Source organism: Dendropsophus ebraccatus, chromosome 10 (genome assembly GCF_027789765.1).
Source record: "Dendropsophus ebraccatus isolate aDenEbr1 chromosome 10, aDenEbr1.pat, whole genome shotgun sequence".
In the NCBI taxonomy this organism is placed as follows: domain Eukaryota; kingdom Metazoa; phylum Chordata; class Amphibia; order Anura; family Hylidae; genus Dendropsophus; species Dendropsophus ebraccatus.
Window position 1 is genome coordinate 19,035,794 of NC_091463.1, and position 26,573 is coordinate 19,062,366.

The following is a 26,573-nucleotide window of genomic DNA, read 5'->3' on the forward strand; positions in this document are numbered from 1 at the left end:
CCACTTTTGAAAGATTTATGAATATTTCCCAATAAAGTACTAGCAGGTTAGCCAACTAGTTCCCTAGTCATGCCATTAGGCTTATCAGCCCATCCATCCTGGCATTAATAACAATTAAGTGTATTACCCACAGAGATGCATCTTCTCCTTTATAATCTTGCATATAAAATCTTCCTCTGTATGATTATTAAGTTCATCAATGCATCCAGCTCTCCTGACAGCCCGGCCTGCATACTAATTACAGCCTGCAGTCCCATTTGTCGTTCGTGCTTTGCATAAAGGATCTAGTCTAGGAAGAAGCCCGAACATGGAACAGAAGGTGGACAGCTTTGATGCCGATGCTACAGGGAACATACTTACCTGTCCTGTCCTGGGAAAGTTCCAAATGACAATTTTTCTTGTTTAGGCTTCAAACATGGAAGTGTCCCAATGTCAGATGAAGGTTTACGTTCTGTTACAGGAAAGCTTTGCTTAAAGAAAAAAAAAATGCATGTATAATAGTAACTCACCAACAATATTTCTGCAGTGTCATTTGTTGCATCCCAGCTCAGCTACATCCATACATTTTGTTGCAGTTGGGTCATGTGAACACATGATTCACTGTGTATACAGGAGATCAGCCTTTCCTGCGTGTCAGACATGCTGTAAATTATAGCAGAAGTGTAGAATCTTCAGTCCTCAAGCCAAAGCTTTTTTTGTCCATACCTGATAGGAATTGTAGTTTTGCAACAGCTTGAGAAAATTCATGGTTGCTCTCAGACGCCCCCCCCCCCCCCCCCATCCCTCTTAGGGTCAATTTACACAGAAAGATTATCTGACAGATTTGAAGCCAAAGTCAGGAATGGATTTGAAAAGAGGAAAAATCTCAAGCTATCCTTTATGACCTGATCTCTGTTTATAGTCTGTTTCTGGCTTTGGCTATAAATCTTTGGCAGTTAATCTTTCTGTGTAAATGGACCCTAAGCTCTGTATGTCTACCCATATGCACATAGTACTGCTAAATATATCATTTGGGCATTGAGAGGTCAGGAGTGCAGTGGTATAGTACTTGAGGCCATATAATACTTAGCTGGTGAATTATACTGTACAATTCTCACAATATTCCTATAAGATGTAGCTTTATACTGCTTGGAAAACTGACAGAGAGAAACCTATTACAATGACACAGGCTAAAGCTGCATCTCATAGGAATACACTGAAACTCTATTGGTGTCAGATGTTTTACTGATTACTTGCTGTACTTATAGAAGAGACTGGGAACAGTGTGAAGTACAATGTGATGAGACCCTGCATCCCCATCTCTGTAGAGCCAAAGGCATCATGGGAAATATAAGCTACAATGGGAGAGCTATGTCAGAGGGAAAAAAGGAGTCTGGATGACAGACAACTTTTTTATGGCACATCAACTAAAATAGGTGTACACAAGGCATAACTAAAGCCTTTTCTAATAATGATCCATGCTGCAATATACCGTATAGGCAAAAGTAAATACATATTGTCAGAGTGCTTCTTTAACAATGTTTGGTAACAAATATATGGGATTCCCAATTTTTAAGTATGCAATTTATTTCTTGCAGTTTGCTCTCTTATCTGAACTGCGCCCTCAGATTTACCCACACGATTTGGCAGTGTTTGATAATATGGTGTTGAAAAGAGAAATTGAATCAATGAAGTCCCGCCATCGATCTGGAGACACTATCTCTGTCTTATCCCACAGTCCGAGCACCTCATCCACGGAAAGTCACCAGACAGTCAGCACTGCCAGCACGGCAAGGGTAAGAATACTAAATTGCCTCTTTGTTCTTAGGTAGGTGGAGTCTCAAGCAGGTTCCAGTATAGGAGGGGGGGGGGGAGAGGGAGGAGGTGTTACAGCTTGCTGGACTTCCGGAGCTCAGGAAAGCCTCTTTGACTCTTCTTACTAGACTTTTTCTACATCCGAAAATAACAGACAAATGAAAGGTACCATGTGTTTTCCTGATCTAATAGCCATCTAACAGTGTCAGCAGTTTGGAACGTAAATTGCAGCTGTCAGATTCCCTTTAAGTTGACTTCCAATGTAGTTAAAGTGGAGAAATGGGTTCTCTTCAGTCACTTAGGGCCCGTTGACACTACGGAATCCTGCCTGCTATCTGTTGGTATGGGAGGGCTCGCACACCTCTCCGCTCAAAGAACTGATATGTTGGAATTTCTGCGCCGATTCCATAGTGTGAACAGGCCCTAACATGGGGCAGTGAATGGCTGGTAAAAATGGTATAGTTTTACAAATAACGTCCGATCTTCTTTAGCTAATGACTTCATAAATTGCCCAAACAATTTAAGGCTACGATCCCTCAATGCCTGTTTTTGGCCATTTCGGGACGGCCAATGTGTGTCCAATTATGGCTGTAATTTGCCTGCTGCGAAACGTATCATGCCTGTACTGTATAAGTGCTCAAATTTACCCAGAGTATTCCTAGCAATGGCTTATAACTAGAGATGAGCGAACCGGTTTTGGGTTTGAGTCCATCCGAACCCGAACTATCGGCATTTGATTAGCTGGGGCTGCTGAACTTGGATAAAGCTCTAAGGTTGTCTGGAAAACATGGCTACAGCCAATGACTATATCCATGATTTCCACATAGCCTTAGGGCTTTATCCAAGGTCAGCAGCCACCGCTAATCAAATGCTGAAAGTTCGGGTTCGGATGGACTCAAGCATGCTCGAGGTTCGCTCATCTCTACTTATAACGTAAATCTTTCCAGAAGAAACAGATCTTTATTGAAGTCTTAGGTTTTTATTGAATTCTTTGAATAGTATCCGGAGTGCTATGTAGTGGTTGAGCACTTATGTGAACCCTGCTGCAGGGAAGAGAATACATATCACATTATTAGCTGGATGATTCCCCATTACAGCGTGGAGGGCAGCTATTGTGTCATTTCTATGTAACTACTTATCAAGAAGCAGATTCCAAACAAATATTGATTCCTGGTGGCGACATTAAATGACTAAGTCTTCTTGTCTTTTATCACAGGAACGTCTTCTTTGGCTGCTGGATGTTATGGAGGTCAGTATGAATCGTGTATGCGACTCCTATGGTGAAAAGTTTTTTTTGTTTTTTTTTTTAAAGAAAACAACATCATTTCTTTCTTTTAGTAAAATGGTCTAATTGTTTTTTTCCCAGAAAGTGATACTTTGCATATGATTATTTAGTAGTCTTCCTATATGGTCACTGTATGAAGGTGTGGATATTGTGGGTATCGATATCGAACCAGGACTCATTTAGCTACAGCTATCCAGTGGTGAAGCTTTAGCAGAACTTACATAATTTGTTCAAAGTTTAGATCATTATAACACAGAGTAGCTGGCTCTGATCTGTGGCTATCGTGTAGAGTTGAGCTCACTCTTGTGGCTACTTGACATGATCACTCTTGCAGCTGCGATGCAAATGTTAATGGTTTTCGGATACAGACTGTCATGTTCACTCTTCCTACAAGTAACAAATGAAGTCATTATCGCCCATCACGCTGAGTACTGGCAGAGTACAGCAGAATTGATAGCACACAATCCAGCACAATACTTTCTACTAGTCCGAAGGGTAACAGACTGCGCCTTGGCCCGAGATGGTTACTGCAGCTCAGAAGCAGTGACGGGAATACAGTCATTTAGTAAAGCTACATTTCATAGATTCCAATTGGGAGTCAAATGTCAATGATTGTTCAGCTTTACCTTTCATTAATATCATCTATTTCCGTGCAGAAACATATTCCCGGGAAAATGTCATCAGGCTGTTTTTAGATCTATGGACTCTGGAGATCTGTGTTTCTAATGACAGACTTTGGCCAACAACCTCCCGATTAATGGGTTCACTGGGATTAGCTGAGAATGGATGTTTACCACAGCAGGAGGGGGACAAGTTATGTTACATTCAACATGGCAAATCCTTGTTTCCCCCTGCTCCATGCACAGTGCATTGGACTATCCCAGTAGAATTGGGCATTATTTATCTAATTTTTATAGCCGGCTTAAATAGAGGCTTGCATGGCAGTCAACTCCTTGACATGGGTTTAGCTTCTCAATCCTGCATGTGGTTATATTGCTGACCGTATAATGTGTGGTTGAAAAGCTGTAGATAGGTAACAATGATGCTCCTTGTCTCTGATGGTTATACAGATGGAAAATGTCCATCACATAGTCAACCATATAATGCATGGACATGGAGAGCCAAAGCTATAAATCAATGATATTGCTTATCTGGGATTGGAAAAGCCTCTGTGGTGATTGTACAGATGGAAAATGTCCATCAAATGGTCGACCATATAATATGCTGATGTGCTAGAGCCCTACATGGAGGGCCGTAGCTAAGTAACAGTGATGTTGCTCGTCTTGGATAGGAGACTCCTCCATGAGATGGAAAATGTCCATTGCATGGTTGATCGTATAAAATATGGACGGTATGAGAGGAGGACCACTGTGACATCCATTAGAAGGGTACAAGATGCCCAAATTAATATGAAGGAACTAGTTTTCCGACTTTCGTCTCTCTCATCCTTACTACCCAGTTCCGGCTGGTGCTATCCCTCCTCTCCCTGGGTTTTTGACATTACAATGACATTTCCATGTAAGACAAACATCTGCTTATGTTTATTAGCATAAATCTAGCCGTCTTCTTGCATTAATCAAAGTGATTTAACATGTATATGTAATTTCCATCCTGTACTCCAAAAAACACCTTATGAATTTCAAATTGTGAAATGCTGCAATTTTGTGCCAAGAGCTATTGGTGTAGACATAGACTCGGTATACTAAACTGGATGTTTAACCCTCTAAGGAAGTGTTCCTCAAATTGTGACGCTCCAGATTCCATCATGATGAAAGTTGTAGTTTTGCACAAGCTGGAGAGACGCAGACTGGAGAACACAGCTGTAAGGCTTTTGGCTCCCCCTTGTTATGCAGTATACGGCACTGGAATGCATATGTTGTTCATTGTGTACAGTGCTTCCAGTGGTAGATGGCTCTCAAAGGTCCAGTCTGGTTTTTGGCAATGATAGCAAGGTCCAGCTTTAGGCACTTGGCTTTAGGGTCACTTTCGTCTGTTTCTGTCTTCGTTGGTGTATCAGATTGTTCCTTGCCGCTATCATGCATATAGAGGTGGTGGGGGGGGACTACTGTTTTATCAATCCAGAGGACCGGTGGTTGAAGAAGTTGGATGCCTCTCTAGGAACCCTAACCCGGAAAACCATGGATGCAGCCTATGGCTATGTTCACACAATGTAAATTTTAAATTAATCCCGGCCATTGTTGCAAATTGCAACACCATCCATGATTAATTGAAAATTTACATCGCACTGAAGTCAATAAAATGCCGGACGGAGTGTATACACACAGTATACACTCCGGCTGGAAATCCAAGTGGCTCGAGCAAAAACTGTTGTTAGTTTTGTGCGGCTGCTATTCATTGGATAGCGGCCGCACAAGACTGACAGAGCAGACAATGCAAAGTGCGGCTCCAGAAGCACTTTACATTTTGTGCTATGGATAATTGGGATGCGGGCACACACGAATGCGCCCGCATCCAAAAGAAATAAAGTTCATCTGACATCAGCCGTGCTGTGATACGGCCGGGTCACAGAACGGCCGGTGTCATACTGTGTGTGTATCCATGTATCAATGTGTAACTTGTGTATCCATGTCTTCTAGGCAGCCTTAGGGCTGCATCCAGCTCCTTCAGTCACCGGTAATCAAATGCTGAGAGTTCGGCTTCCGATTAGTGACCCATGACTAACCCCACGTCTAGCTCATCAATATGTTTTGCCTGGAAAACCCCTTCAAATGTTTTACGCTTTTGAAATATATTAGAATAATATGCAGCACCGTCATATTACCCACAACTTTCCTACAGGATTAGTAGTCTGACTTTACTGTCCTATTGCTGCATCTATTGTTTTATACTGGTTTGTTTAATGAAAGCATAAAATGACTATATGATCACACCTCACAACCCCAGGCCACATTCGCTTTCTCATCATACTCACAGAAAGTAAACTTTCAAATTACTGATCGCAGATACTGGAAGTAGAAATCAGATCCAGGCCAAGTCTAATAAAAACAATGTTATTACAGTGTTAAATGCAAGGGTGAGCGGCCTCCATCCTCAGTCTGGTTCCGGGTTGTTATCTTTAGTGGCCTTAAGATTAGATCATAAACCTGCTTTCTTTTAGTATTGATTTTCCTGCCTTTCAGGTTGGGCCTATTTAATTCTGCCTATGTATCGCTTTGATTTTTCTGTCGGACTTCTCCCGGGGTAGTAAGTCAGTATTGTTTATGTTAAGATACTATTATATAGCCCAAGGTGCCTCTAATATGCTTTAATTAGATTTCTAGATTATGCCTTATAGAGACTCATTTACTACACGCACCTAATAATCTCGTCCTTCTCGTTCTTCTTCCTTCTCATTCTCTTGTTGTTTGCAGTCATACTCTCGAGTGCCCCTCGAGCATTCTTGACTCTGATCATTCGGCATTTGAATACCAGTGACTGGAGAAGTTGGATGCAGCCCTCGAGAGTCTAAGAAAACAAGGATACAGCCTATGGCCTGGGGCTGCATGCAACTTCTTCAGCCACTGGTAGTCAAATGCCGAACGGTTGGACTTGAGCATCCTTGAGTTGCGCTTATCTCTAGAAATTAGCTCTTTATCCTCTATAATATACAACATTAAAACTGAGTGAGCAGAGTTGCAGTGTTAGGCTATGTTCACACAGATTTTTTTCCCCCCTTTATCCATTTACTATTGAGTTCTATTAATAGTAAAATGCCCATTTGTGAACACATATATTAAGTTTGTGGCCATAACCAAATCGTACTCACCTGCCACTGATCCCACACTGGTGCCATAAACACAGTGCTGCCACCGCTGTTCCTGTTTTCTGTCTGAACACATAGGAAATGCTTGCTCAGCCAATCACTGATTAAGGCGGGTCACTGCTGCAGTCAGTGATTGGAGGAGGAATAATTTTCTATGTGTCAGGACAGAAGACAGGAAGCTCTGAGCAGCAGGGATGGCACAGTCAGAATGGGACCGATAGGGAGAAGTGGCAGGTGAGTATATGTTTTTTTTTTTTTATTTTGTGCCCCCAACCTGAACACTTTAACATATAAAACTATTTACTAAGACAACCCACTTAAAGATTGAATATATCTGTATTTCTTAGAACCTTATTATGCATTTGACCTGTTTTGGACTGAAACATCACAGTTTTATTCTCCTATGGGGATGAAACCACTGTCGGACTGGCCCACCAGAGCACTGGAGGCCTACTTTAGTAGGCCCCCAGCTTTAGAGCCTGCACTAATACTGACTGACACTGGTCTTTTCCTCTGGTGGGCCCCAGATACCGCAGTCTGACACTGCATCAAACACAACGCGACTTGCCTTGGCTCAACCTTCACCATTTTTAGATGGTTGCATTACAGTATGTTTTTGATACCTATGAATACAACAATAATAAGTGCTGGTCTTATTGTTACTGCCTTCCCATACATGCGCACCGCAATACTCTACTGGTTGCATATGTATAGCAACCTCTGTTTCTGTGACAATATCCATACATCTGTATTTCATCCCTGACATGTATTGGTGACAATGCGCACATATAGCACTATCAGTACTCCTGTATAATAATGACATCATTTGCATTAATAGCTTTGTCTGAGTTTCAGAGGCTTCTAATAAACGGATCTAATCAGATCTGCGAGGTTCTCTGAGAATAATAGCGTTTTCTAGTTTGATTTATTGAACAAAAGAAAAGAAATCCTTATAAATAAGGTATATTTCCCATCAATGATTTATGCTGTTGTTTTCCTAGTGTCTAAGACCTGTATAATCGATGGCGCCTGTTCCCAGGACATGACATTTATTAGAAAAATAATATGACATAGCAGCATTTCACATGTCAGCGTAACCTGCTATTCCAGATAGGAAGCCTATCAAGCTGTGTGTAGAAAAATTTCTGCCGTGCAGTATTTTTTATAATTTTAGGGTGCCTTCACACATACCGACTCGCAGCAAAAAACTCGCTGCGAGTTTCTGCTACGAGCCGAGGTCCTGGAAGGCCCCTATCACTACATACAAGCAGTGGTCTGAAAGACCGCTGCGTGTATGTAATGCAGCCACCCCCTTAACCCCTTCGGCTCCCGCACCGCTGTCTCCATCCATTACCTGGCTCTGGCTGCACGGGGTCCCGGCGTCTTGCTCTGCCGCCCAGCCAATCAGTGTGTTGCCCAGCCGCAGCCACTGATTGGCTGGGCGGCAGAGCAGGACCCCGGGACCAGAATAGCCAGAAGGAACAACAGCCTGAGTTGACATGGGAGTGCATGGATGCCATATGGCTTCCGATTACAGAGATAGGGGACTGGAACATGCGATCATACAGTACACTGTAATACATACGTATTGCGATGTACTGTCAAACTGCTGTTTTCCCATTACACCTGGTCTATGCCAGGTGATCTATAATAGCACCCCACAACTGCATTGTATAGGCACCAATCACAATAGGAGCAGAATCTTATAGACGTATATGTGAGCTCTGCTGTACCTCGGTATGTCTCTGATTTTATTCTTGAATTCTAGCACCAGTCGTAGGGTGCGGACTAGTTGTCATGGCATCTGCCATAAAAAGGTCACCTATTACCCCCTGCCATTGGCCGAGTAACAGCAGAACGTCAGCTTGACAGTACACCGCAGTACATGTGTATATGTGATTGCATTTCCCAGTCCCCAAGAGGGACTAAAAATGTAGGACAGAAAAAGAATACATTTTATACAAAGAATCTACCATATTAAAAATTAAAATCTCATCCTTTCTCATTTTTCAAATAAAAAAAATAAATAAATCTAACTCCAACAGCAAAGATAATTGACATCCCAGTGTATGGAACTGTCAAAACTATTAAATATCACATTATTCATCAGTGAATGCAGAAAATGTCTTAAAAAATATATTTTTTTTTTGTTTTTTTTTTTAATTGTTACACATTCAAGAAAAAATGGAATCAAAGCCAATGAAAAAGTCTCATTTAACCTAACATGATACCAATAAAAATGACAGATCACTGTGCACCTACAGCTCTACAGCACCTACAGCTTCCCATAGAAAACCTCCCCTGCTCTGGACAGTTCCTGACATGGACAGAGGTGGCAGCAGAGAGCACTGTGTCAGCCTCTCTACACCTCCTCCTGCAGGACATACAGCAGCTGATAAGTACTGGAAGACTGGAATTACAAATCTATATATCTTTTTGACACAAGTTGATAAAAAAAAAAAAATCTTCAGAGTACCCCTTTAAAGCGAATGTACCATGAAGTACATCGTTTTTTGTTTTTTTTTACCTTAGCCACTCAGCAGCAGCATCCCAGTGGCACGGTCCTTTTTTTTGTAAATGTCAACTGGTTCCAATGCTTGATACCAGTCTATTACTGAGCACCGGCCCGGCTCAGGGGGCCACCCTCCTGTGTGATAAATCCCCTTCCCCTCTGTGACGCGGCTGTAGTGGGGGATCTCCTCCCTCTGGGGGCCGGGCGGCCCATCTCTAGTGCTTCAGCCCAGGGCGGTGCTCGGCAAACACTTAGGCTGGGTTCACACTACGTATATTTCAGTCATTATTCTGGTCCTCATATTGCAACCAAAACCAGGAGTGGATTGAAAACACAGAAAGCCTCTGTTCACACAATGTTGAAATTGAGTGGATGGCTGCCATATAACAGTAAATAACTGCCATTAATTCAATATAACAGCCGTTTTAAAATAACAGCAAATATTTGCCATTATATGGCAGCCATCCACTCAATTTCAACATTGTGTGAACAGAGGCTTTCTGTGTTTTCAATCCACTCCTGGTTTTGGTTGCAATATGAGGACCAGAATAATGACTGAAATATACGTAGTGTGAACCCAGCCTTAAAGTGAATGTACTGATGGTAAATTTGCTTTAAGGAGTTAAAAAGATTAAAGAAAAAACACTAGGCAGGGACAGGGTCATGCCATCACATAGACTAACTTAATGGGGCCACTCATACATTAATGAATGACCTCATCACAAATCAATTACAGCGATATTCTCCAGTGGAGCGTGCGGCCTCATCTATCAGGTGACACACATGACTGGCATCGGTCCATACTCAGCAGATCTGCTACAGGAATCCCTGTCAATCCATTTATCTGAATAGGGATTGCAGAAATCCATGCACATGCGGCAGTAAGAAGTCTATCAGGATGTACAGATCAGTGGATCAGACACTTAGGTGGATGCAGGATGAGGCAGATTGGGTAACAATGCCTATGGAGGCTATAATGGCAGACATATAAATTATTACCCACTGATAACTATGAAGCAGCTATGTGAGTGCACCCAGTTATAATCTGTTTACTGCAATTAAGGATTGTTCAGACAGATGGAAATCAGTTTCACGGTCCTGACTATGTATTGGACATGCTTGACAATTACGCTCAGCCGGGAGTCGTTCTCGCTGCGGTCTGTACCATTCACCAAGAAGGAGAGACGATGGTGATCATCTTTGCTGTTACAGTTTCCCATCAATAGACGAGTCAGGATCTGATCCGGTATAGGAAACCTTGCACACTGCTCATTTCCTTGGGGCTGTATCTCTTCCCATTAGTTTGTGTTTGTTATAAGGACTAGACCGTTCTCTAGGGTTGCCGGTGACATGCGAAAAGCCATTGAGTATTGTAAATGTATCTTCAGCGCTGGAAAATGAGGCACTTGCCATCTTCATAAAAAATCCTTTAAATAGAAAGACGAGCCTGCAATGACTTCCTGAAGATCCTGGGAAATGTATTTTAGCCACAGCTGGAGCTCTTGAGATTGAAGAAGAAAAAATCCAATGACAGGAGATTTCTCAGAAAGGCTTATTTGTTAAGATTGTGGAATTTATCCCCCTCCTTTTTTTTAACAAGTGCAGATACAGCAAAAATCTCACATCACTTTTAGTGCAGCAACTTTCTTTAAAGGGAAAATCTATTGATAGTAGTCTATCTTTCATCATGGAGACTGTGACCAATGGCAAGGGGGAAGAGCCGCAGACGAAGCCTATGCAGCTGCTACGGGTCTTTGTCAGCCACATTGGTTAAACGGTGTTAAAAAGGGAGGCACAAATGAATGCTGAAAGTGTTAGTCAGAAGTTGAGGCAGACAGATGATGAATAGAGTTAAGCAAATTATGAGCACGCTATGGCCATGTTCACGTGGCCGGAGCCACACGCTCAATTGTGTGAACTGACAGGTTATCTGCGGCCGCTATTCAGTGAATAGCGGCCATAGAAAACTGACATGTCAGTTTCTTTGCGACATCGCTAGGGATGCCCATGGCTGTATACATGTTTTCCTGGACTCTCTAGGGCTGCATCCAGCTTCAGCAGCCAATAATCAAATGCCGCACGCTCGGGTTCAGATGAAGTTTGCATTAAGTTTGCTCAACTCTAATGATAAAAAGAACTAAAGTACAAACGCTGACTGTAGCTAGCTATCCCTGAATCTTTCCTGAACACTAACTCTATGAGACACCACTGGTGCTTACTGTCCCTGCTAATATACCTAATTAAAACCCAATCTGCAAAACTGACCCTAACACAAGAAGAGGTGGGCACTAGAACCTAGAGGCAAAAACCAAGGCTAGGTAGATACTCAACAAAGGAGTTAGGCAGGCTTTAAAATGTATCGTATTGGCCGCACATCTCCCTGTGTAAGCAGGGGATGTGTGGCTGATAACAACAAAGGCAAACTGACAGCATAAATATGCCTATATTTGTGATGTCAGCAGGGTACAATCAGCATTCCGCTCATCCCAGGTAACAAGGTCTGGGGCTTGTGTCACCCACTGGGACGGGGCCGCCGACACTGGTAAGTTAATAAGTGGTGCGAAGACCCAAAGGTCAAAACACAGGCACAAGTATTCTCTCTTTCTTCTCAAGAATTCTTCTACCTCATCCTCCAACATACCGGCAGAGCACAATACTAATTGGGTTGGGACTCTCACGACATCCTCCTCTCTACTCCTCTGACTCTATACTCTCAGCACGCAACTCAGTCCACACGACTGTTCTACTCCTTCTCTGCCCACTACAGATCTGGATTCTAACTTATGAAGTGTCTTATTAAGTGTGAAGTACTGTTTCAAGGCGAAGCTGTATGACCTGCTGCACACAAGTGTTTCCTCAGTAAAGCAGATATTATTTATGATAAAGAGACTCTGTAATTCTTCACTCCGTACCAACACAGTACACGAACATTCCTTGGGTCATCTCCCCTTTCTGTGGGTGGCAGTGCCAATAGTCCAGGTGGGTCAACACTCCACTCCGGACCACCGTGACTACAACCCAAGGGACCCCACAACAGCCCGGCAGGTCACTGACCACAGAAGAGCAAGGTATAACTGGCCTTTAAAAATAAAAGCAGGTGTGCCACAATACCTGTGTGCCCAACCAGCACTGGCGTCATGACAGAACATCACTGGGCCCAGCTATATCTCGGCCAACCAGCATAGGACTGGCGACCTCACCATCTGGCAAGTGACTGGCCGTACCTCTTCTATAACACCTCATTATAACACCACATTGACAAACCTTTGCTTAGACAGGTACTGGGCCCATTCATTTCAATGGCCTGAAGATAGCACTATGTTGTGATGAGTGGTGTATCCATGTTCTATCCGTGTTCTATCCATGGGCAAGTGCTGTTGGTTACAAACGTAACTGAGCACTCCACAGTGCAATGATGGACTATGGACCCTCTAAGGCAGGGGTGTCACACTGCGGCCCTCCAGCTATTGCAATACTACTACAGCCAAAGTTTTAGGCATCATGGGAATTGTAGTTTAGCAACACCTGGAGGGCCGCAGTCTGATACCCCTGGTCTAAAGCAACCAAGTTCCCCCAACAATTTAACACTGGCAGTCGTGCTAATCTCTGCTGCTAACAAAATGACTTTGTAGAAGGTCTAGGCCAAGCAGAAGTGTAGCCTGGAAAGTGATTTATTGTGAAGTTACAGCAGATGAAGAATAATTGTTGTCCCACGTTATTTTGCACGCCTGGCATAATTTGCCAATTACGGCTTTCCTGTGGGAATATCCATTGGCGATGATCAGAAATCTCCGGGGTGCTGCTATCTATATAACAGCTTGAATCAGCATGAGGGAAATACTGCATTAAATGAAACGAGATCCAATAAATCTGATGACACCATTTAAAAAACCTTCTTGGTGAAAGTCACATTTGCAGTATATTTTATTGTATATTAACGTTAGCGGCTGATAGCTTTGTGTGCAGGGAGAGGAGGATTTGTTATAGCGGGATGTTTTTTTTAGACTCTTAACATGTCAATTCACCGGGAAATAGTGGCACTCCTGGGGAGCAAGGTATAAAGTGCCATGGTGGTATCACTCCTCATGAATTGTTAGCGCCCATTCTTCTTCTCTGTATTCAGTCTTCTAAATGTCTACACATTGGCTTTGTATATATCAAAGAGAGAGTTTTGTAGGCTTGGAGGGATGGACTAATAAAAAATGTAATGAAGCCTCCCACTAGGAGCTATATACTATTCCCTTCCCAGGCACTGTCAGCTCAGGGCTCATTTTTGCTGAACTGAGTTTTGCTGAGTGATGCCAGAGTGATGTGAGGAAACTGGCCTCCTCGCATATCCCCCGGTATGGTGTTAGATCGGAGGATCAGCCGGTCACTTGCTAGGTGGTGAGGTGTGACGCCACTTCTGTGGTGGTTGGCCGAGATACAGCCGGACCTTGGGGTGTTCTCTTGTGACGCCAGTGCCTGGTGGGCACACAAGGTTGATGGCACGCCTGCTTTTATTTTATAAGGCCGGTTGCACCTTTTTCCCCTGTGGTAAGTGTCCTGCCCGGGTTGCTACAGGGTCCCTTGGGTTAGAATGATCACGGATGGCCAGAGTGGTGTAATGACCTTCCAGACTATCGGAACCACCACCAACAGAAAGGGGAAGTGTCCCAAGGTTGTGGTGTGTGCTGTGTCGGTGGGAAATGGAAAGAATCACAGAGTCTCTTTAGCTTAAATAGGCTTGTGGTTTACTGAAAAGGGCTTACTGAGTAATGTTCTGAGGGTGTTCTGAGTAATACAAAGAAGCAGAGTAGTGCCTCCTCAGCGCTTCTCATGAGGCAACTGACAGGAAACATGGCTGGGCACTGAGCCGTAACTAGTTGTAATGATAAGGACACAGGACGCTGATGCCGCCCCCTCAAGGGCTGTGTTATCTGCCGCCTGAGGCAAAGACTTCACCTCGCCTCATGGCAGATACGGGCCTGTCTACAGAGCACACATTTCCACAGCCAACAGCAGTGTGTTGCCCATGTGAACATACCCTAAGAGGTACTGATTACATGGGCAAAACAGTACAGTAGTGTCAAGATTTAAACAGTTTCAGAGCTCCCGGCATCATCAGAAATGATGATATTGGGAGGTCCAAAGTCTGTTCCATAACACATTATCCATATATATGGAACATGTGAATAATTCCTAAGTAGTTTTCATTAAAAATGCCTACCATTTAGCAGTTCTTCAGAGAAACATAGAGTCAGCAGCAGAAAGGAGGAGGGAGTTACACACCAGTTCAGATTGTGGGTGGGGTGGAGAGAATCCTTGGAGGATAGCTCACACAAGTTTGAGTTTAGAGCCGGTACAAGCAGAATCACATGGTCGGTGCACATGTGTAAAGAGAAAGTAAAACTCAAAAAGAAAGCTGTAGAGGCTATAGAAGAGAAACTAAGTGATGTTTTTAATAAAGACCTATAGAAAAAAAATATTTTGTCTCCATAATAAGCACAATGCAAGAAGCAAAACCAAATGCTTTTCAAAAGTGTCCAAAGCCTTGAAGTGAATGATGGAGAATTAGAATATAATTGGACTTATTTATTGCAATAATTTTACTTTTAATTCCAGCAAATCTATTTTAGGCCTGACCTCCAGCAATGTAAAAGCAGACACTTTCCAAATGTAGTTCCCAAAACCAGGTGTCACACAAGTACCAGATGGTCTAATAGACACGAGCAGAAACAGAAAAGCTCAGCATGCCCGCACATCTTGTGCTTCCATAATTACCCTTATATGTCCAGCGTAATGTAGCGTTCTAGGGTGATGCACAAAGTCACTGTGTCCATTGTTTTTAATGGTATTATTTCATGAATGTTATTATGGTTTAATGGGAATCATTTATATTTGTACTGTACATTTTTTCCAGAACGGAGCTGATCCTGAAGGAAGTGCGGATTCTGGAAGTCTCACTCGGACAACCCTGCCTGACATCTCCCTGGTAGGTTTAAATGCTTTCAGATTGATAATTATGGGGATCCATGCTGGTGACTCAAATCGACAAGCTGTGTCATACAATTCCAAGGACAAACAGACCCCTCGGGCATGGTGAACATGGTTTATACTGCTGATAGAATCTGCAGCTGGTTGCTACATTGGACAGTTCTGAAAATAGTACCAGAGAATCTGAAATGAACCTTTCCATCCCAAGGGCCCTCTGCACAATCCTACAGATTAAAAACAATGTTTTATGCATGATCTGTCCATTAATCTGGGCTGCTTGGGGACAGGTTAATAGTATTTTCCACACGGAGCTAATATAATAAACCTATTTAAGGAAGGAAGTGATTATGTATGCGAGGATTGATTGGGAGAGTCTATACTTGTTAACTGCTGACTAAAGCCCCTATTTCACGGGTCGTTTAGAGGAGCAAACGAGTGCTCTCAGCGCTTGTTTGCTCCTCGTTCCTCGCTTGCTGCCGCCGCTATTCAACACGGCTGCAGCGAGCAGGTGAGTGCGGGAGGGGCGGCTGCCCGGGTGATCACTGATTGTCCAGGCAGCCCATAGGATACAGCAGCGTCTGCTGCCGATGCTTCTATTCAACGGAGCGACGGCAGCAGATCGTTGCTGTATCAGTCGCTTGTTTTTCAACATGTTGAAAAACAAGCGACTGCAACAATCAGCCGACATGTACGATGTCGGCTGATCGTTGCACTCTATTCCACGGGACGATTATCGTCCGTACCGGCCGATATCGGCCGGATACGGACAATAATCGTTCTGTGGAATAGGGCCTTTACATGATAACAAAATTGTCAATACTCACCGTCATCTGAATACTTTCAAGGCCAAAGCTTTCCTTCTGCTACAGATATTCTTATCCTCTGTTCTTTATACTACACAAGGAGTGGGATACATTTTATCGATCGCTGTAGTTTCAAACAACCTCCCTCCCTGTGATAGTCTATGCGATTCCTAACATATTTCTAAATTACTTTTTTAACCAAAAAATACTTCTTACCCCATAAAAACAGCTGTAAATTGGCCATTGGTGTCTACCTTACCTGCAATCTGCTCTCCACTGCCTGTTGTTAGGGGAAATCCATCCTTAGTAACAGACACTGCAAGACAGAAAGGCCCGTTCCGACTGAGCAAAGCTAGCGGAATTCCGCGATGGAATTGTCCGCCGCGGAATGCCGTTAGCTTCCCGCTCATAATGGGAGTCTATGAGAGGCGCGCGCTCCTGCTCTGTACGCGCTGAAGAATGAACATTTTTATTCTTCAGCGCGTATAGAGCAGCAGCGCGCGCCTCCCATAGACTCCCATTATGAGCGGGAGGCTAACGGCATTCCGCGGCGGACAATTCCGTCGCGGAGTTCCGCTAGCTTTGCTCAGTGGGAACGGGGCCAGAACAGGAAGTAAGGAATGGTGGATACAATGTGCCCTGTGCAAGAGAGGGGGAGCCAGAAAGAGAGAGATAAAGGCTAGGCTGTGTACCTACCACATGCTATGGGATTGGCACATACCATGTTCTCTGCGAAGGAAAGGGGGAGCAAAATCCTGGGCCATGTACTTGCAAGCCCTGAGCTGGAACAATTTGCATAAAGTAAAGGCTTCCCTCTCATCTCAGGGATTATTGTAACCCTTTGCTTGCTTTGTTGGGACTGCTTACTTATATACAGCACCTAATGAAGCCAATGCATCCGTAACCTCTTCGCCTTACACATGCTATCTATAGTAGTGCACTGTATAAATTATCCCACTAGCATGGTGCAGCCTTTTTAGTGCCTCCTGTGATGCTATTTATTCAATTTCTGCCCATAGCACTTTACAAAGTCAATGCATCAGAAAGCCCTCCCCCCCCCCACATTCCATCTACAGCATTGTACTGTATACATCAGCTCAGCACAGCGCAAGTCTGTTCCGTAAACTTTTTTGGTGCCTGCGTGTGGACGACCGGTCACTTGCCTGATGGTGCTGAGTGACGCCACTGCGGTGGTGGTTGGTCGAGATGTAACGCAGCCAGGTGGTAGATTGTTGTGATGTCAGTGCTAGTGGGGCACACAGGTATGGAGGCACACCTGCTTTTATTTTAAGGTGGCTGGCTATATCCTTTCAACTGTGGTCGGTGACCTGCCGGGCTACGAGGGGGTACCTTGGGCACTTATTTTGGTGGTTCAGAGTGGAGCTGTGAACCACCCAGACTATCGGTACCGCCACCCACAGAAAGAGGAGATGACCCAAGGATGGAGTAGTGACTGTGTAGGTTCCGGAACAATAATCACTGAGTCCTGTTATCATAAATTAAATGTTCTTTACTGTGAGAATACTTAGTACAATAGCTGCAGACAAGACAAGAACAAAATCTGCGCATAAAGCCTTTGGAGCAGAAGAGCTGAGCTGACTTGGTTGTGTGCTGAGAAGTAGAGTGAGCTGAGAACAGTAGAGAGGAGTTTGTGCTGCAAGTTCAGAGTAGTAAAGTGAAGTTTGTGCTAAACGTCCCAACCCAGTGTGCTCTGCCGGAACTTGAGAAGTAGAACACTGAATACTAAAATTTCGACCTTTCGACCTTTGTTGTCACTGTACCTTTGTTGCCCTACAGTGTCGGGTGACCTGTCCTATTAGGGTCACACAAGCCCCAGACCTTGTTAACTGAGTTGATCCCCTTGTTTCAGGATACTGTCCTGCACTTCTAGAGATGTTCACAGTGTGGGTTGGGGTGATCTGGTGATCTCTGACTTGTCCTCTCTAAAGTAGTTTAGCACTGCATAGTTGGTCCAAAGACAGCGTCTAAAAGAAGGTCTCTCCGTCTCCCATGTGCGTCTGTCCACTACCACACTCCTGACTAGACTACACTGGACACTGACTGGAGGGGGGACCTGGCAAAGCCAGGGCCCAGCTGGACCACAGCAGGGGCCGTCTTGTCTTGCGTCCTCTCTCCACCAAGACTTGGGTAAGACTCACTAAGTGTGGCCCTGCACTTCCTCTCCCCATGTGACAACTTCCTACAGGAGGTGTAATGTCCCCTGTGAGTGGTGGAGTAGAAAGTGTAAAGAGAAGGAGAATAGAGATAGGTGAAGAGAAGAGAGCTCTTATTGGTGCGCAGATCATAGACAAACAATAACCCCTTATTCACTACTGTGCCATATACAAGTACATTTACAGATAATAGCGACATCTAGTGGTAAAACTTAAGTATCACTTCATTACCACACCAACCCTTTGTACAGGCTTCTGCGAGGGGTGTATAAACTAATAACACCCGTGGTGGGAAACCACACTTTTACCAGCACTACATCATGGCATTGTGAAGAGGAATATGTGATGTATTGTGCTGTAATTGGCTAAAGAAATTAGGGAGGGACTCCTGTGTGTACAACTGGCAAACAACCCAACCTTGGTGTAAAAAAAAAGTTGTACATTTTACAGTGGAACTGTCAGCTGGTAAGCTGAATCTGACCTGCTGATATGTCCCTATTGCAGAGGAGGAAGGTTCATGTCTTACCTTCCTCCTTGGCGCTGTTCCAGTGCAGTTAGTCATTTGGTCCATTGTCCGGTGACAATGTAAGGAGTACTGCGCAATGATTAAGCCCGCCTCCAGCCAACCTGCTCCATTCATTATCATTAGAAAGGGGCGGATCAGAGATATGGGGCTTGGCAGTGCTCCAAAAAGTCTCACCAGAGCATATCTCACCTATTCTGGACTAACAACATACCAGAAATATAATAAATCCAGCAAGCATAGGCAGATGGAGGGATCCTAGGGATCCTACAGTATGTACTCATGTGATGTGGTGCATCAGTAAAGCTCTGTTCACTCTGTTCTTCTGTATGTTCAGAAGAGATTAAGGCTCATAATCTTTTTATTTTAATTTGCAGGATGATGTCAATTCCTTCCTAGATGAGCCCCCTGCATACAGACCACCTCCCCCTATACCCACAGAAGAAGCTCCTGCAGTTCTTAGAAGACAGGGTGGGGAGCGAGCTCCACGTCCTTCCTCCGGGTCATCTCAGTCCGGACTCTTCTTCACTGCTCCATCTCACCCTAGTCCTTCCCCTCCATCTTCTACATCGCTCCCCACCCCAAGCCCCCCACTCCCCCCTCTCACTACTCCACCAACCTCTCCTCAATCGCAGAGCCCAAACCAAGCGATATATGCCAGTATTTCACCAAAAAACCATACTCCTATATGCCCTGTGGCCCAGCTGGCTCTGGTCACGCAACTACCTCTGACCCCCTTCCCAAGAGTTCAGTCTCCAACTAGATTAAAGCCTGTGTTAGAGAGCCCCCCTCAGCCATCTTCCCCTACTCACACAGATGCATTAGACCCTCACACAAGTCAACATTTTGTAATGGTGGAAGTCCATCGACCCAATAGTGAACCTGATGTGAATGAAATCCGAGCTGTTCCACAAACCCGAGGTAGGATTCCTTTAAATAAAATTCTGGCCTATAGAATGGGTCTTGCAGTTTGATACTTTGGAGTTGCATGAACTGTATTGTTTATATGGAATCAGAACTTTTCATGTCTTTGTATGAAAAAGGAGTTGCAGAAAGCCGCCAAATCTCGATCACCAAATTATAGTGGTTTTACTGAGCTTTAATATGGTCAAGTGCTCACCTAAAGAGCTGATCAACAGGGGGGCTAGGTGTCAGCAACCCACCCAGCATTGATTAAAGGGTTTATCCAGCGCTGCAAAAACATGGCCACTGTCACCCAGAGACAGCACCACACTTATCTCCAGTTTGGATGAAGGTTTTGTACCTCAGTTCTATTGAAGTGAATGGAGCTTAATTGCAAACCACACCTGAACTGGAGACAAGAGTTGTGCTGTCTCTGGAAGAAAGTGGCCATGTTTTTGTAGCGCTGGAAAACCCCTTTAGAGGCCTATCCTGGACAGACCACCAATCATTTTAGTTCGGAAAACCCTTTATGACTGGTGAATGGAGAATAATAGATACCTTTATCTAAGGCTACATTCACACGTCCATTGTGTGGACAGGACATATTACATTGTTATTCAATAACCCTGTTCACACGTCATATTACATTGTTATTCAATAACCCTGTTCACACGTCCCTACGTGTATATGGGGCCGCAATCCGTGCCACTAGGACCGGCTGTAATGCAGACCGTAATTTGCTGCTGCATGGATTGCTATGCCAATGACGTGCCAATGTAGTGCTGCACTTTGAAACATGCAAGCCAGATGAAAGCCCCGCCGATCAGCTGTTTAGCTGTTAAATGGGACAGAAAGCAGTTGGTTCTGTTCAGTCTTTAGGGGTTTCCCACTCAAACATAACTTTTCATATGTTGCTGCCCATGGTGAGACTAACAATTCCTTCCATACTTATTATTTATTCAGCCTCCTTACCCCAGTTCTGAGCTGCTGCTTTCTGCTAAAGGCACAAAAATCTGTCTCCCCCTCCTCCCCCTCCCTTCTGAGATGACTGATGTAAAGTCCCTATCTGCAACTTTGTAAAGCTGTGTGGATAATCACAGTGAGTTCATCAACAACTTGACCTCAAATTAAACAACAAAGAATCTACAAAGTTGCAGATAAAGCCTACCAGGGACTTGTTTACATCAGCTGTCTCAGAAAGGGAGGAGGAAGGGTAGAGCTTAGAACTGAGATGAGACTGAATAGATAATAATAAGTATGGAAGGAATTTAGTCTCATTATGGACAGCAACAGTTGAGCTGCTACTAACACAGTGGATGGAGTCCAGAGCTGTTCACTGTGTAGTGCGGCACTGAATAGCGAATTAGCAGGTGTGCTGAGTGTTGGCACCCTTGACCTTGGCATTTGGCTGTCAGAACATGATGGGAGTTGTAGTTTTGCAACAGCTGGAGAGTTACAGGTTAGAAAACACTGTCCTAGTCTGACCAGGCATATGTTGTACATGTTGACTTCTTTTTCTTGCACGTCTATATTCTTCCATTGAATTTCACCTACATAATTACTACAAATCTGAAACATATGAGCTATCGCTGTTGCACAAAAGCCCTCAGGATTTTACATAGCTACAATAGAAACTAATTATATTTCAGAAGCTATTAGGTTTCTGGCAAAATATGTCCGTGTATAAATTGGTTGTAAATGTAAATTCATTATCTGGATGCTGGTGTGACTAGGAGCATAATTGTAATGAATAAACCTAGATGAAGCCAGGGCTAGCTATAAAATCTATCATGGCCATAGATCATATCCATCAAGGAAAAAATGGCAAATATTGCCCTCTAGTGCTTGCTTAGAATAATTACATAAGGATCACTGTATCTGATGATCAGAGATGAATAGAGCAGAAGCATACACTCAATCTGAAGTGATACAAGACTGTGGTTGCTGGGGGTCCCAGCAGTCGGACCCCCACCTTCTCTGGATAGAGACTGAATCTTTATAGTTGCCAAACCCCTTTTTTACCCAATATGACCTGTATACAATTTACCTCTAGTTTATATTAATGACAATGCTCATTTATGATGTGTTTTTTTTTCTTTTTGGCAGCCGCTCTGCCTACATCGCCCCCAGCCTCTCTTTCCCAGCTCTCGGACAGTGGGCAAACACTCAGCGAGGACAGCGGAGTGGATGCAGGGGAAGTTGGAGGGGGCAGCAAGGATAGCAGCCCCCAGCCTCAAAAATCCAAAGGAGCAGAGAACATGGCAAAACCAGTAAGGAGAAGTCTAGTGTTTCATGCTATAGAACTAACAAATTTGCTTTAAAGTGGACATGACACCACGAAAATGTTGCCGGATCTTCTGGCAGCATGCCATGGTGCTAGAGGAGCTGAGAAGATTGGTATATAGATTGTGGGAAAAAATCTTATTCCTTATTCTAGGGTAAGGAGTCCAGTGGGCCTTCCCTATATGAGTGTGCATACAAGACAGCTGTCAGTCACTGATTGGTACCACCCACTGGACTCTAATCCAAGAATAAGCAAAGACTTAAAATAATTTAAAGGGACAGATCTAACCTGCTGATATGTCCCTATGTGCGCTAAGGATAAAGGTAAGTTTCTTAAATTCATCCTCTGTGCCCTTTTCATGCAGTTTGTAGTTGCATTTCTATGGTGCACTGGGGGTGGGACTACTGCCCTCCGATCTGCCCCAGCCAGACCTCCCCTTCTAATGAATATCAGCAGGGCGGGAAGGGCAGGGCCTTATTCGGTGCATCATTAGCCCCTCTCCCCCCACGGACGTAGTCCCCACCCCCTAGTGCACCGAACCGCCTTATTAACATAGTGATTGAACTTGCAAAGTACACAGAAGGATGAGGGTAGGAAACTTACTTCATCGCCAGCCCTCCCTGCACTGTAGGGACATATCAGCCGGTTACATGACTCTATCCTGCTGGTAGTTTTCCTTTAACTTACATTTTTTTCTCCACAACTCTTTATATATATCAATCTGCTCAGCTCTTCCTGCTCTACATTACGATGTGATGTGATCATGTGACAGATTCACAGGTACAAAAAAACTAGGCACAAGAAAACATATTTTCCAATAACTGAAGATGTTAAAGGGAACTACAGCAGGGTAGACGCATCTAATCTGCTCATATGTCCCAGGAGGAAGATATGTCTCTTACCCTCATCCTCAGCGCCGTTCCTGCGCACTTAGTTTACTCCTCGGTCTGGTAAGACAATTAGGAGCACTGCTCGACCCCCATAGCGATGAAACGGCCTGCTTCATTGATTATCATTAGAAGGGGCAGGCGAGGACAGATCGGCACCATGGGGGTGGGGCAGTGCCCCTAACTGTGCCCGAGTGCTCCAAACAGTTTTACTAGACCATGGAGTACACAACTAAGTGCTCGGGAACAGCGCTGAGGATGAAGGTAAGTGACATGCCTACATCCTTGGCGCCTCCTGCGCTATAGGGGGCTATCAGCATGTTATATTTGTCTAACTTGCTGATAGTTCCCCTTTAAGAGGGAAGCATCTGGTTTAACATTAGCTCTGTCCTAAGATTGTATTGATGGACATTAGTAATAGGAATAATCCATAAGTAGAGTGATATTGCTCTCTCTCTCTATATATATATGTCTATGACCACCTGCAGAATCTGTCTGTCCCCTGTCCTATAGTCAGATGTACAGACTACAGTAAATGCTTGCTTTTCAGGACTGGTTGTGACAGGGATGGCAGATGTTATTATGTAGAATGCCTTCTGTTTATGCTGCCATGTCCCCTCTTGTATGGCGTGTCCTGTGTTAATCTGTTTTATCCTCTCATGTCTCTAATCCATTCACCTAATTCAGGCAAGGAACTGACAGTATATCTTCTCTCTGTAGCCAGGCCTGCTGGAACCTTCTGCCACCTTAGTGCGTGTAATGAAGACTGCCCCCACTCTGGGAATAGCTATTGAAGGAGGAGCTAAGACACGCCAACCATTGCCACGTATTGTCACCATACAGGTATAACCATGCTTTTCATTACCTCTAACTATTCAGAGATAAATAATGTGGTGTATTCTTTCCAGTCTGACACAGTGCTTTCTACTGCCACCTCTGGAGAGGAGAGGTTTTCTATGGGGATTTGCTACTGTTCTGGACAGTTCCTGTAATAGACAGAGGTGGCAGCAGAGAGCACTGTCAGACTGAAAAGAATACACCACTTCCTGCAGGACATACAGCAGGTGATAAGTACTGGAAGACTTAAGTTTAGTTTTTTTGTAAATATAAGTAATTTACAAATCTGTATAACTTTTTGCAACCAGTTAATTTGAAAACAATTATTTTCTCTGGAGTGCCCCTTTATGTAATATACTCAACTAATCACTTGCTTTCTCCAATCCTCTTGCAGAGAGGAGGCTCTGCTCATAACTGCAGCAAGCTACGCGTGGGCCAAGTCATCCTCGAGGTGAATGGAGTCTCCTTACAAGATAAAGAGCATCGCGAGGCCGCCAGGATCATTGCTGAAGCCTTTAAGACCAAAGAAAAGGATTACATGGACTTTCTGGTCACAGAGTTCAATGTGTCACTATAGTGGCCGTTTATGATATCCGAGTCTAAGAGTGTAACCCAGCCAGGGGTCAGTGCCACGAGAAACACGTACTACATGCTAATGTGTATACTGTGTAGCCGCCATTTGTGTGCCCTCGCTACATACGTGGTTCTGCTGTCCAACATGTGGCTTATATACTCCCTTTATACTGTAAATGTGGTGTCAGCTTACAGCTGGGGCAGATAGCCGGGAAGCAAAGTGTATATCTATGAGATGGATACCTGCCACATAGGGGACATATAAAGAGAAGAGAGATCTAGTCAGCAAATCAGGACAGACATCATGGCGCCAGGTGAAGGGATTTAGAGGCGACATATATCATCTTTACAGACAACCTGTCTTGACTGGACGACGTGACCCCTGTCCCCATAGGACACAGTCTCTTGCTGACCATCACCAGAGTGACGCTGCAGTCTCTTTATACCCCAGACGTATATGACAGCTTCTGTTGTCTGTAAAGCTGACTCTACGTAGTGAAACACAAGCAAAAGCAATGCAATACAGATAGTCATACTGATTTCTTTCTAGAGCGATAGATGCAGATGGATATCATAAGAAGATGACAGTGCGGATGACACCTCCACAGTACTGCTCTGTGCCTGTGACTTATTAGCCTTTAATGGAGGAGAGTGACTACCGCTCCCGTCCTGCTACAGTGTGTGAGTGACGTGACGCCCGTGACCATCCATGTAATATGTATGTAATTACAGAGCTTGTCACTTTACTTTTTCAATAAACCTCATAATAGAGAAACGTTGTGTAGTCAATGGATGGAGCTGAGCACTGACTGAAGGATGAAGAGTATAAAGCACTAAAAGGTTATGGTATGTCAGGAGACTGGATGACAAAGGGTAACCATAGTATCATATAATCTCATGTGAATATAGCAGCGTTCGCCGTCTAGGAAATGAAGCTCCAAACATGGTAGTATACCTGTCCAACTAAGACACCGTAGAATTGATGATAACAAGACCACTGTATGGCCATAGACATGTAATAAGATCCCAACGTGTTTCTCCTGTATAATGCGATTTCATCAGGGGACTTTGTGTGCCTATAAAAGCCATTTTGCACCAAGCTACGCCAAACACATCATTTACGTGAAAACTGACCACTTCAATAAAAATGTATGGCCTAGATTTGTTTTTACTGATTGGAGTCGGATACTGGAACGTGTTATTTTTTCTATTCTCTTTCTACGGAATGTATTTTTATTTTATTTGTAGTATATTATTAGGAGGGCTGTCATCTAGCCTCAGCTGTTTTAATGGCATTTAGTGGCAAGCTTCATGGACATAGACACAATAAAGATCTCCAGACCCCATACTTTGTATAGGACACATTTGTGAGCATGCTTTATAGACTCTTTCCACAGGGGAGGGGAGCAAAGCTGTGAGAAGCTGCCATTGTGTGTACCTGTTATCTATATACTGGATTCACCTCTTAAGGTTGTATTAGATGGAACAACCCACCATGTAAGTGCTGATCTACTAGATCGGCGCTCACTTATAGAGCCTATTATAGGGCTCGATAATGATGCGGCCCTTCCTTTAATCAGCCATCAGCTGCACATCTTTCATTACACAGAGGTAGTCGCCTGATGGCAGATTCTCTTTAGACAGCTGGTAAGTGAGCAAATCTAGGACCGAAAAATCTAACATTTTTGACCTGTATATCAGGGATGGGGTACCCACAGCCCCCCCCAAATGATGGGAACCGTAGTTTTGCATGAGCTGGAGGGCCGCAGATTTCCAATCTCTGCTATAAATAGATGTTCATCTGGGTATCTGGGTATGAATAGATTTTGTGTCTCTATGCATGGAGCTATTTCTTTCAGTTCTGTGAGAGTACATTGTTCCTATCCTGCCTGCAAACCCTGTAGTACACTGCCCCTGTCACACGCAGCTTTTTCTTTCTTAACATAACATCACATGAAAAGCGGTCCAGTCTGTGTGGGAAAAAGCGCAGTCAACTCTGCTTTTCTATATGGTAAAATGTACACCAACATAGCACCCTGATGAAGGCCAAAAGGACACCAAGTTTGCTTGAGGGCCTATATCTATAAATGTAGGCACGGTCACACGTGCCAAATGCCTTCACACACAGCATGTGATTGCTGCAATGGTCTCCTCCTTATCATCACATACAGGATTACAGTGGAACATGACAACAATATACAGATAAGATGGGATCTGACCATTCAAAATAAGTGATTCTCAGAGCTCCCCTTCTTCCAT

General features: G+C 43.9%; 1 protein-coding gene across 1 annotated transcript in view; it reads left to right on the top strand.

Annotated features, from left to right (window-relative positions):
• WHRN (whirlin) overlaps positions 1–25,146 on the top strand; it is a 105,241-nt gene extending 80,095 nt beyond the window's left edge. Inside the window, exons 9-15 of the mRNA XM_069943394.1 lie at positions 1,578–1,775; positions 3,011–3,043; positions 15,257–15,328; positions 19,208–19,751; positions 21,840–22,003; positions 23,625–23,747; positions 24,136–25,146. Of these exons, the coding sequence (XP_069799495.1) occupies positions 1,578–1,775; positions 3,011–3,043; positions 15,257–15,328; positions 19,208–19,751; positions 21,840–22,003; positions 23,625–23,747; positions 24,136–24,318 (1,317 nt within the window). The 3' untranslated portion in view covers positions 24,319–25,146. The remainder of the gene's footprint in view (positions 1–1,577; positions 1,776–3,010; positions 3,044–15,256; positions 15,329–19,207; positions 19,752–21,839; positions 22,004–23,624; positions 23,748–24,135) is intronic.
• Positions 25,147–26,573: the final 1,427 nt, after the last annotated feature.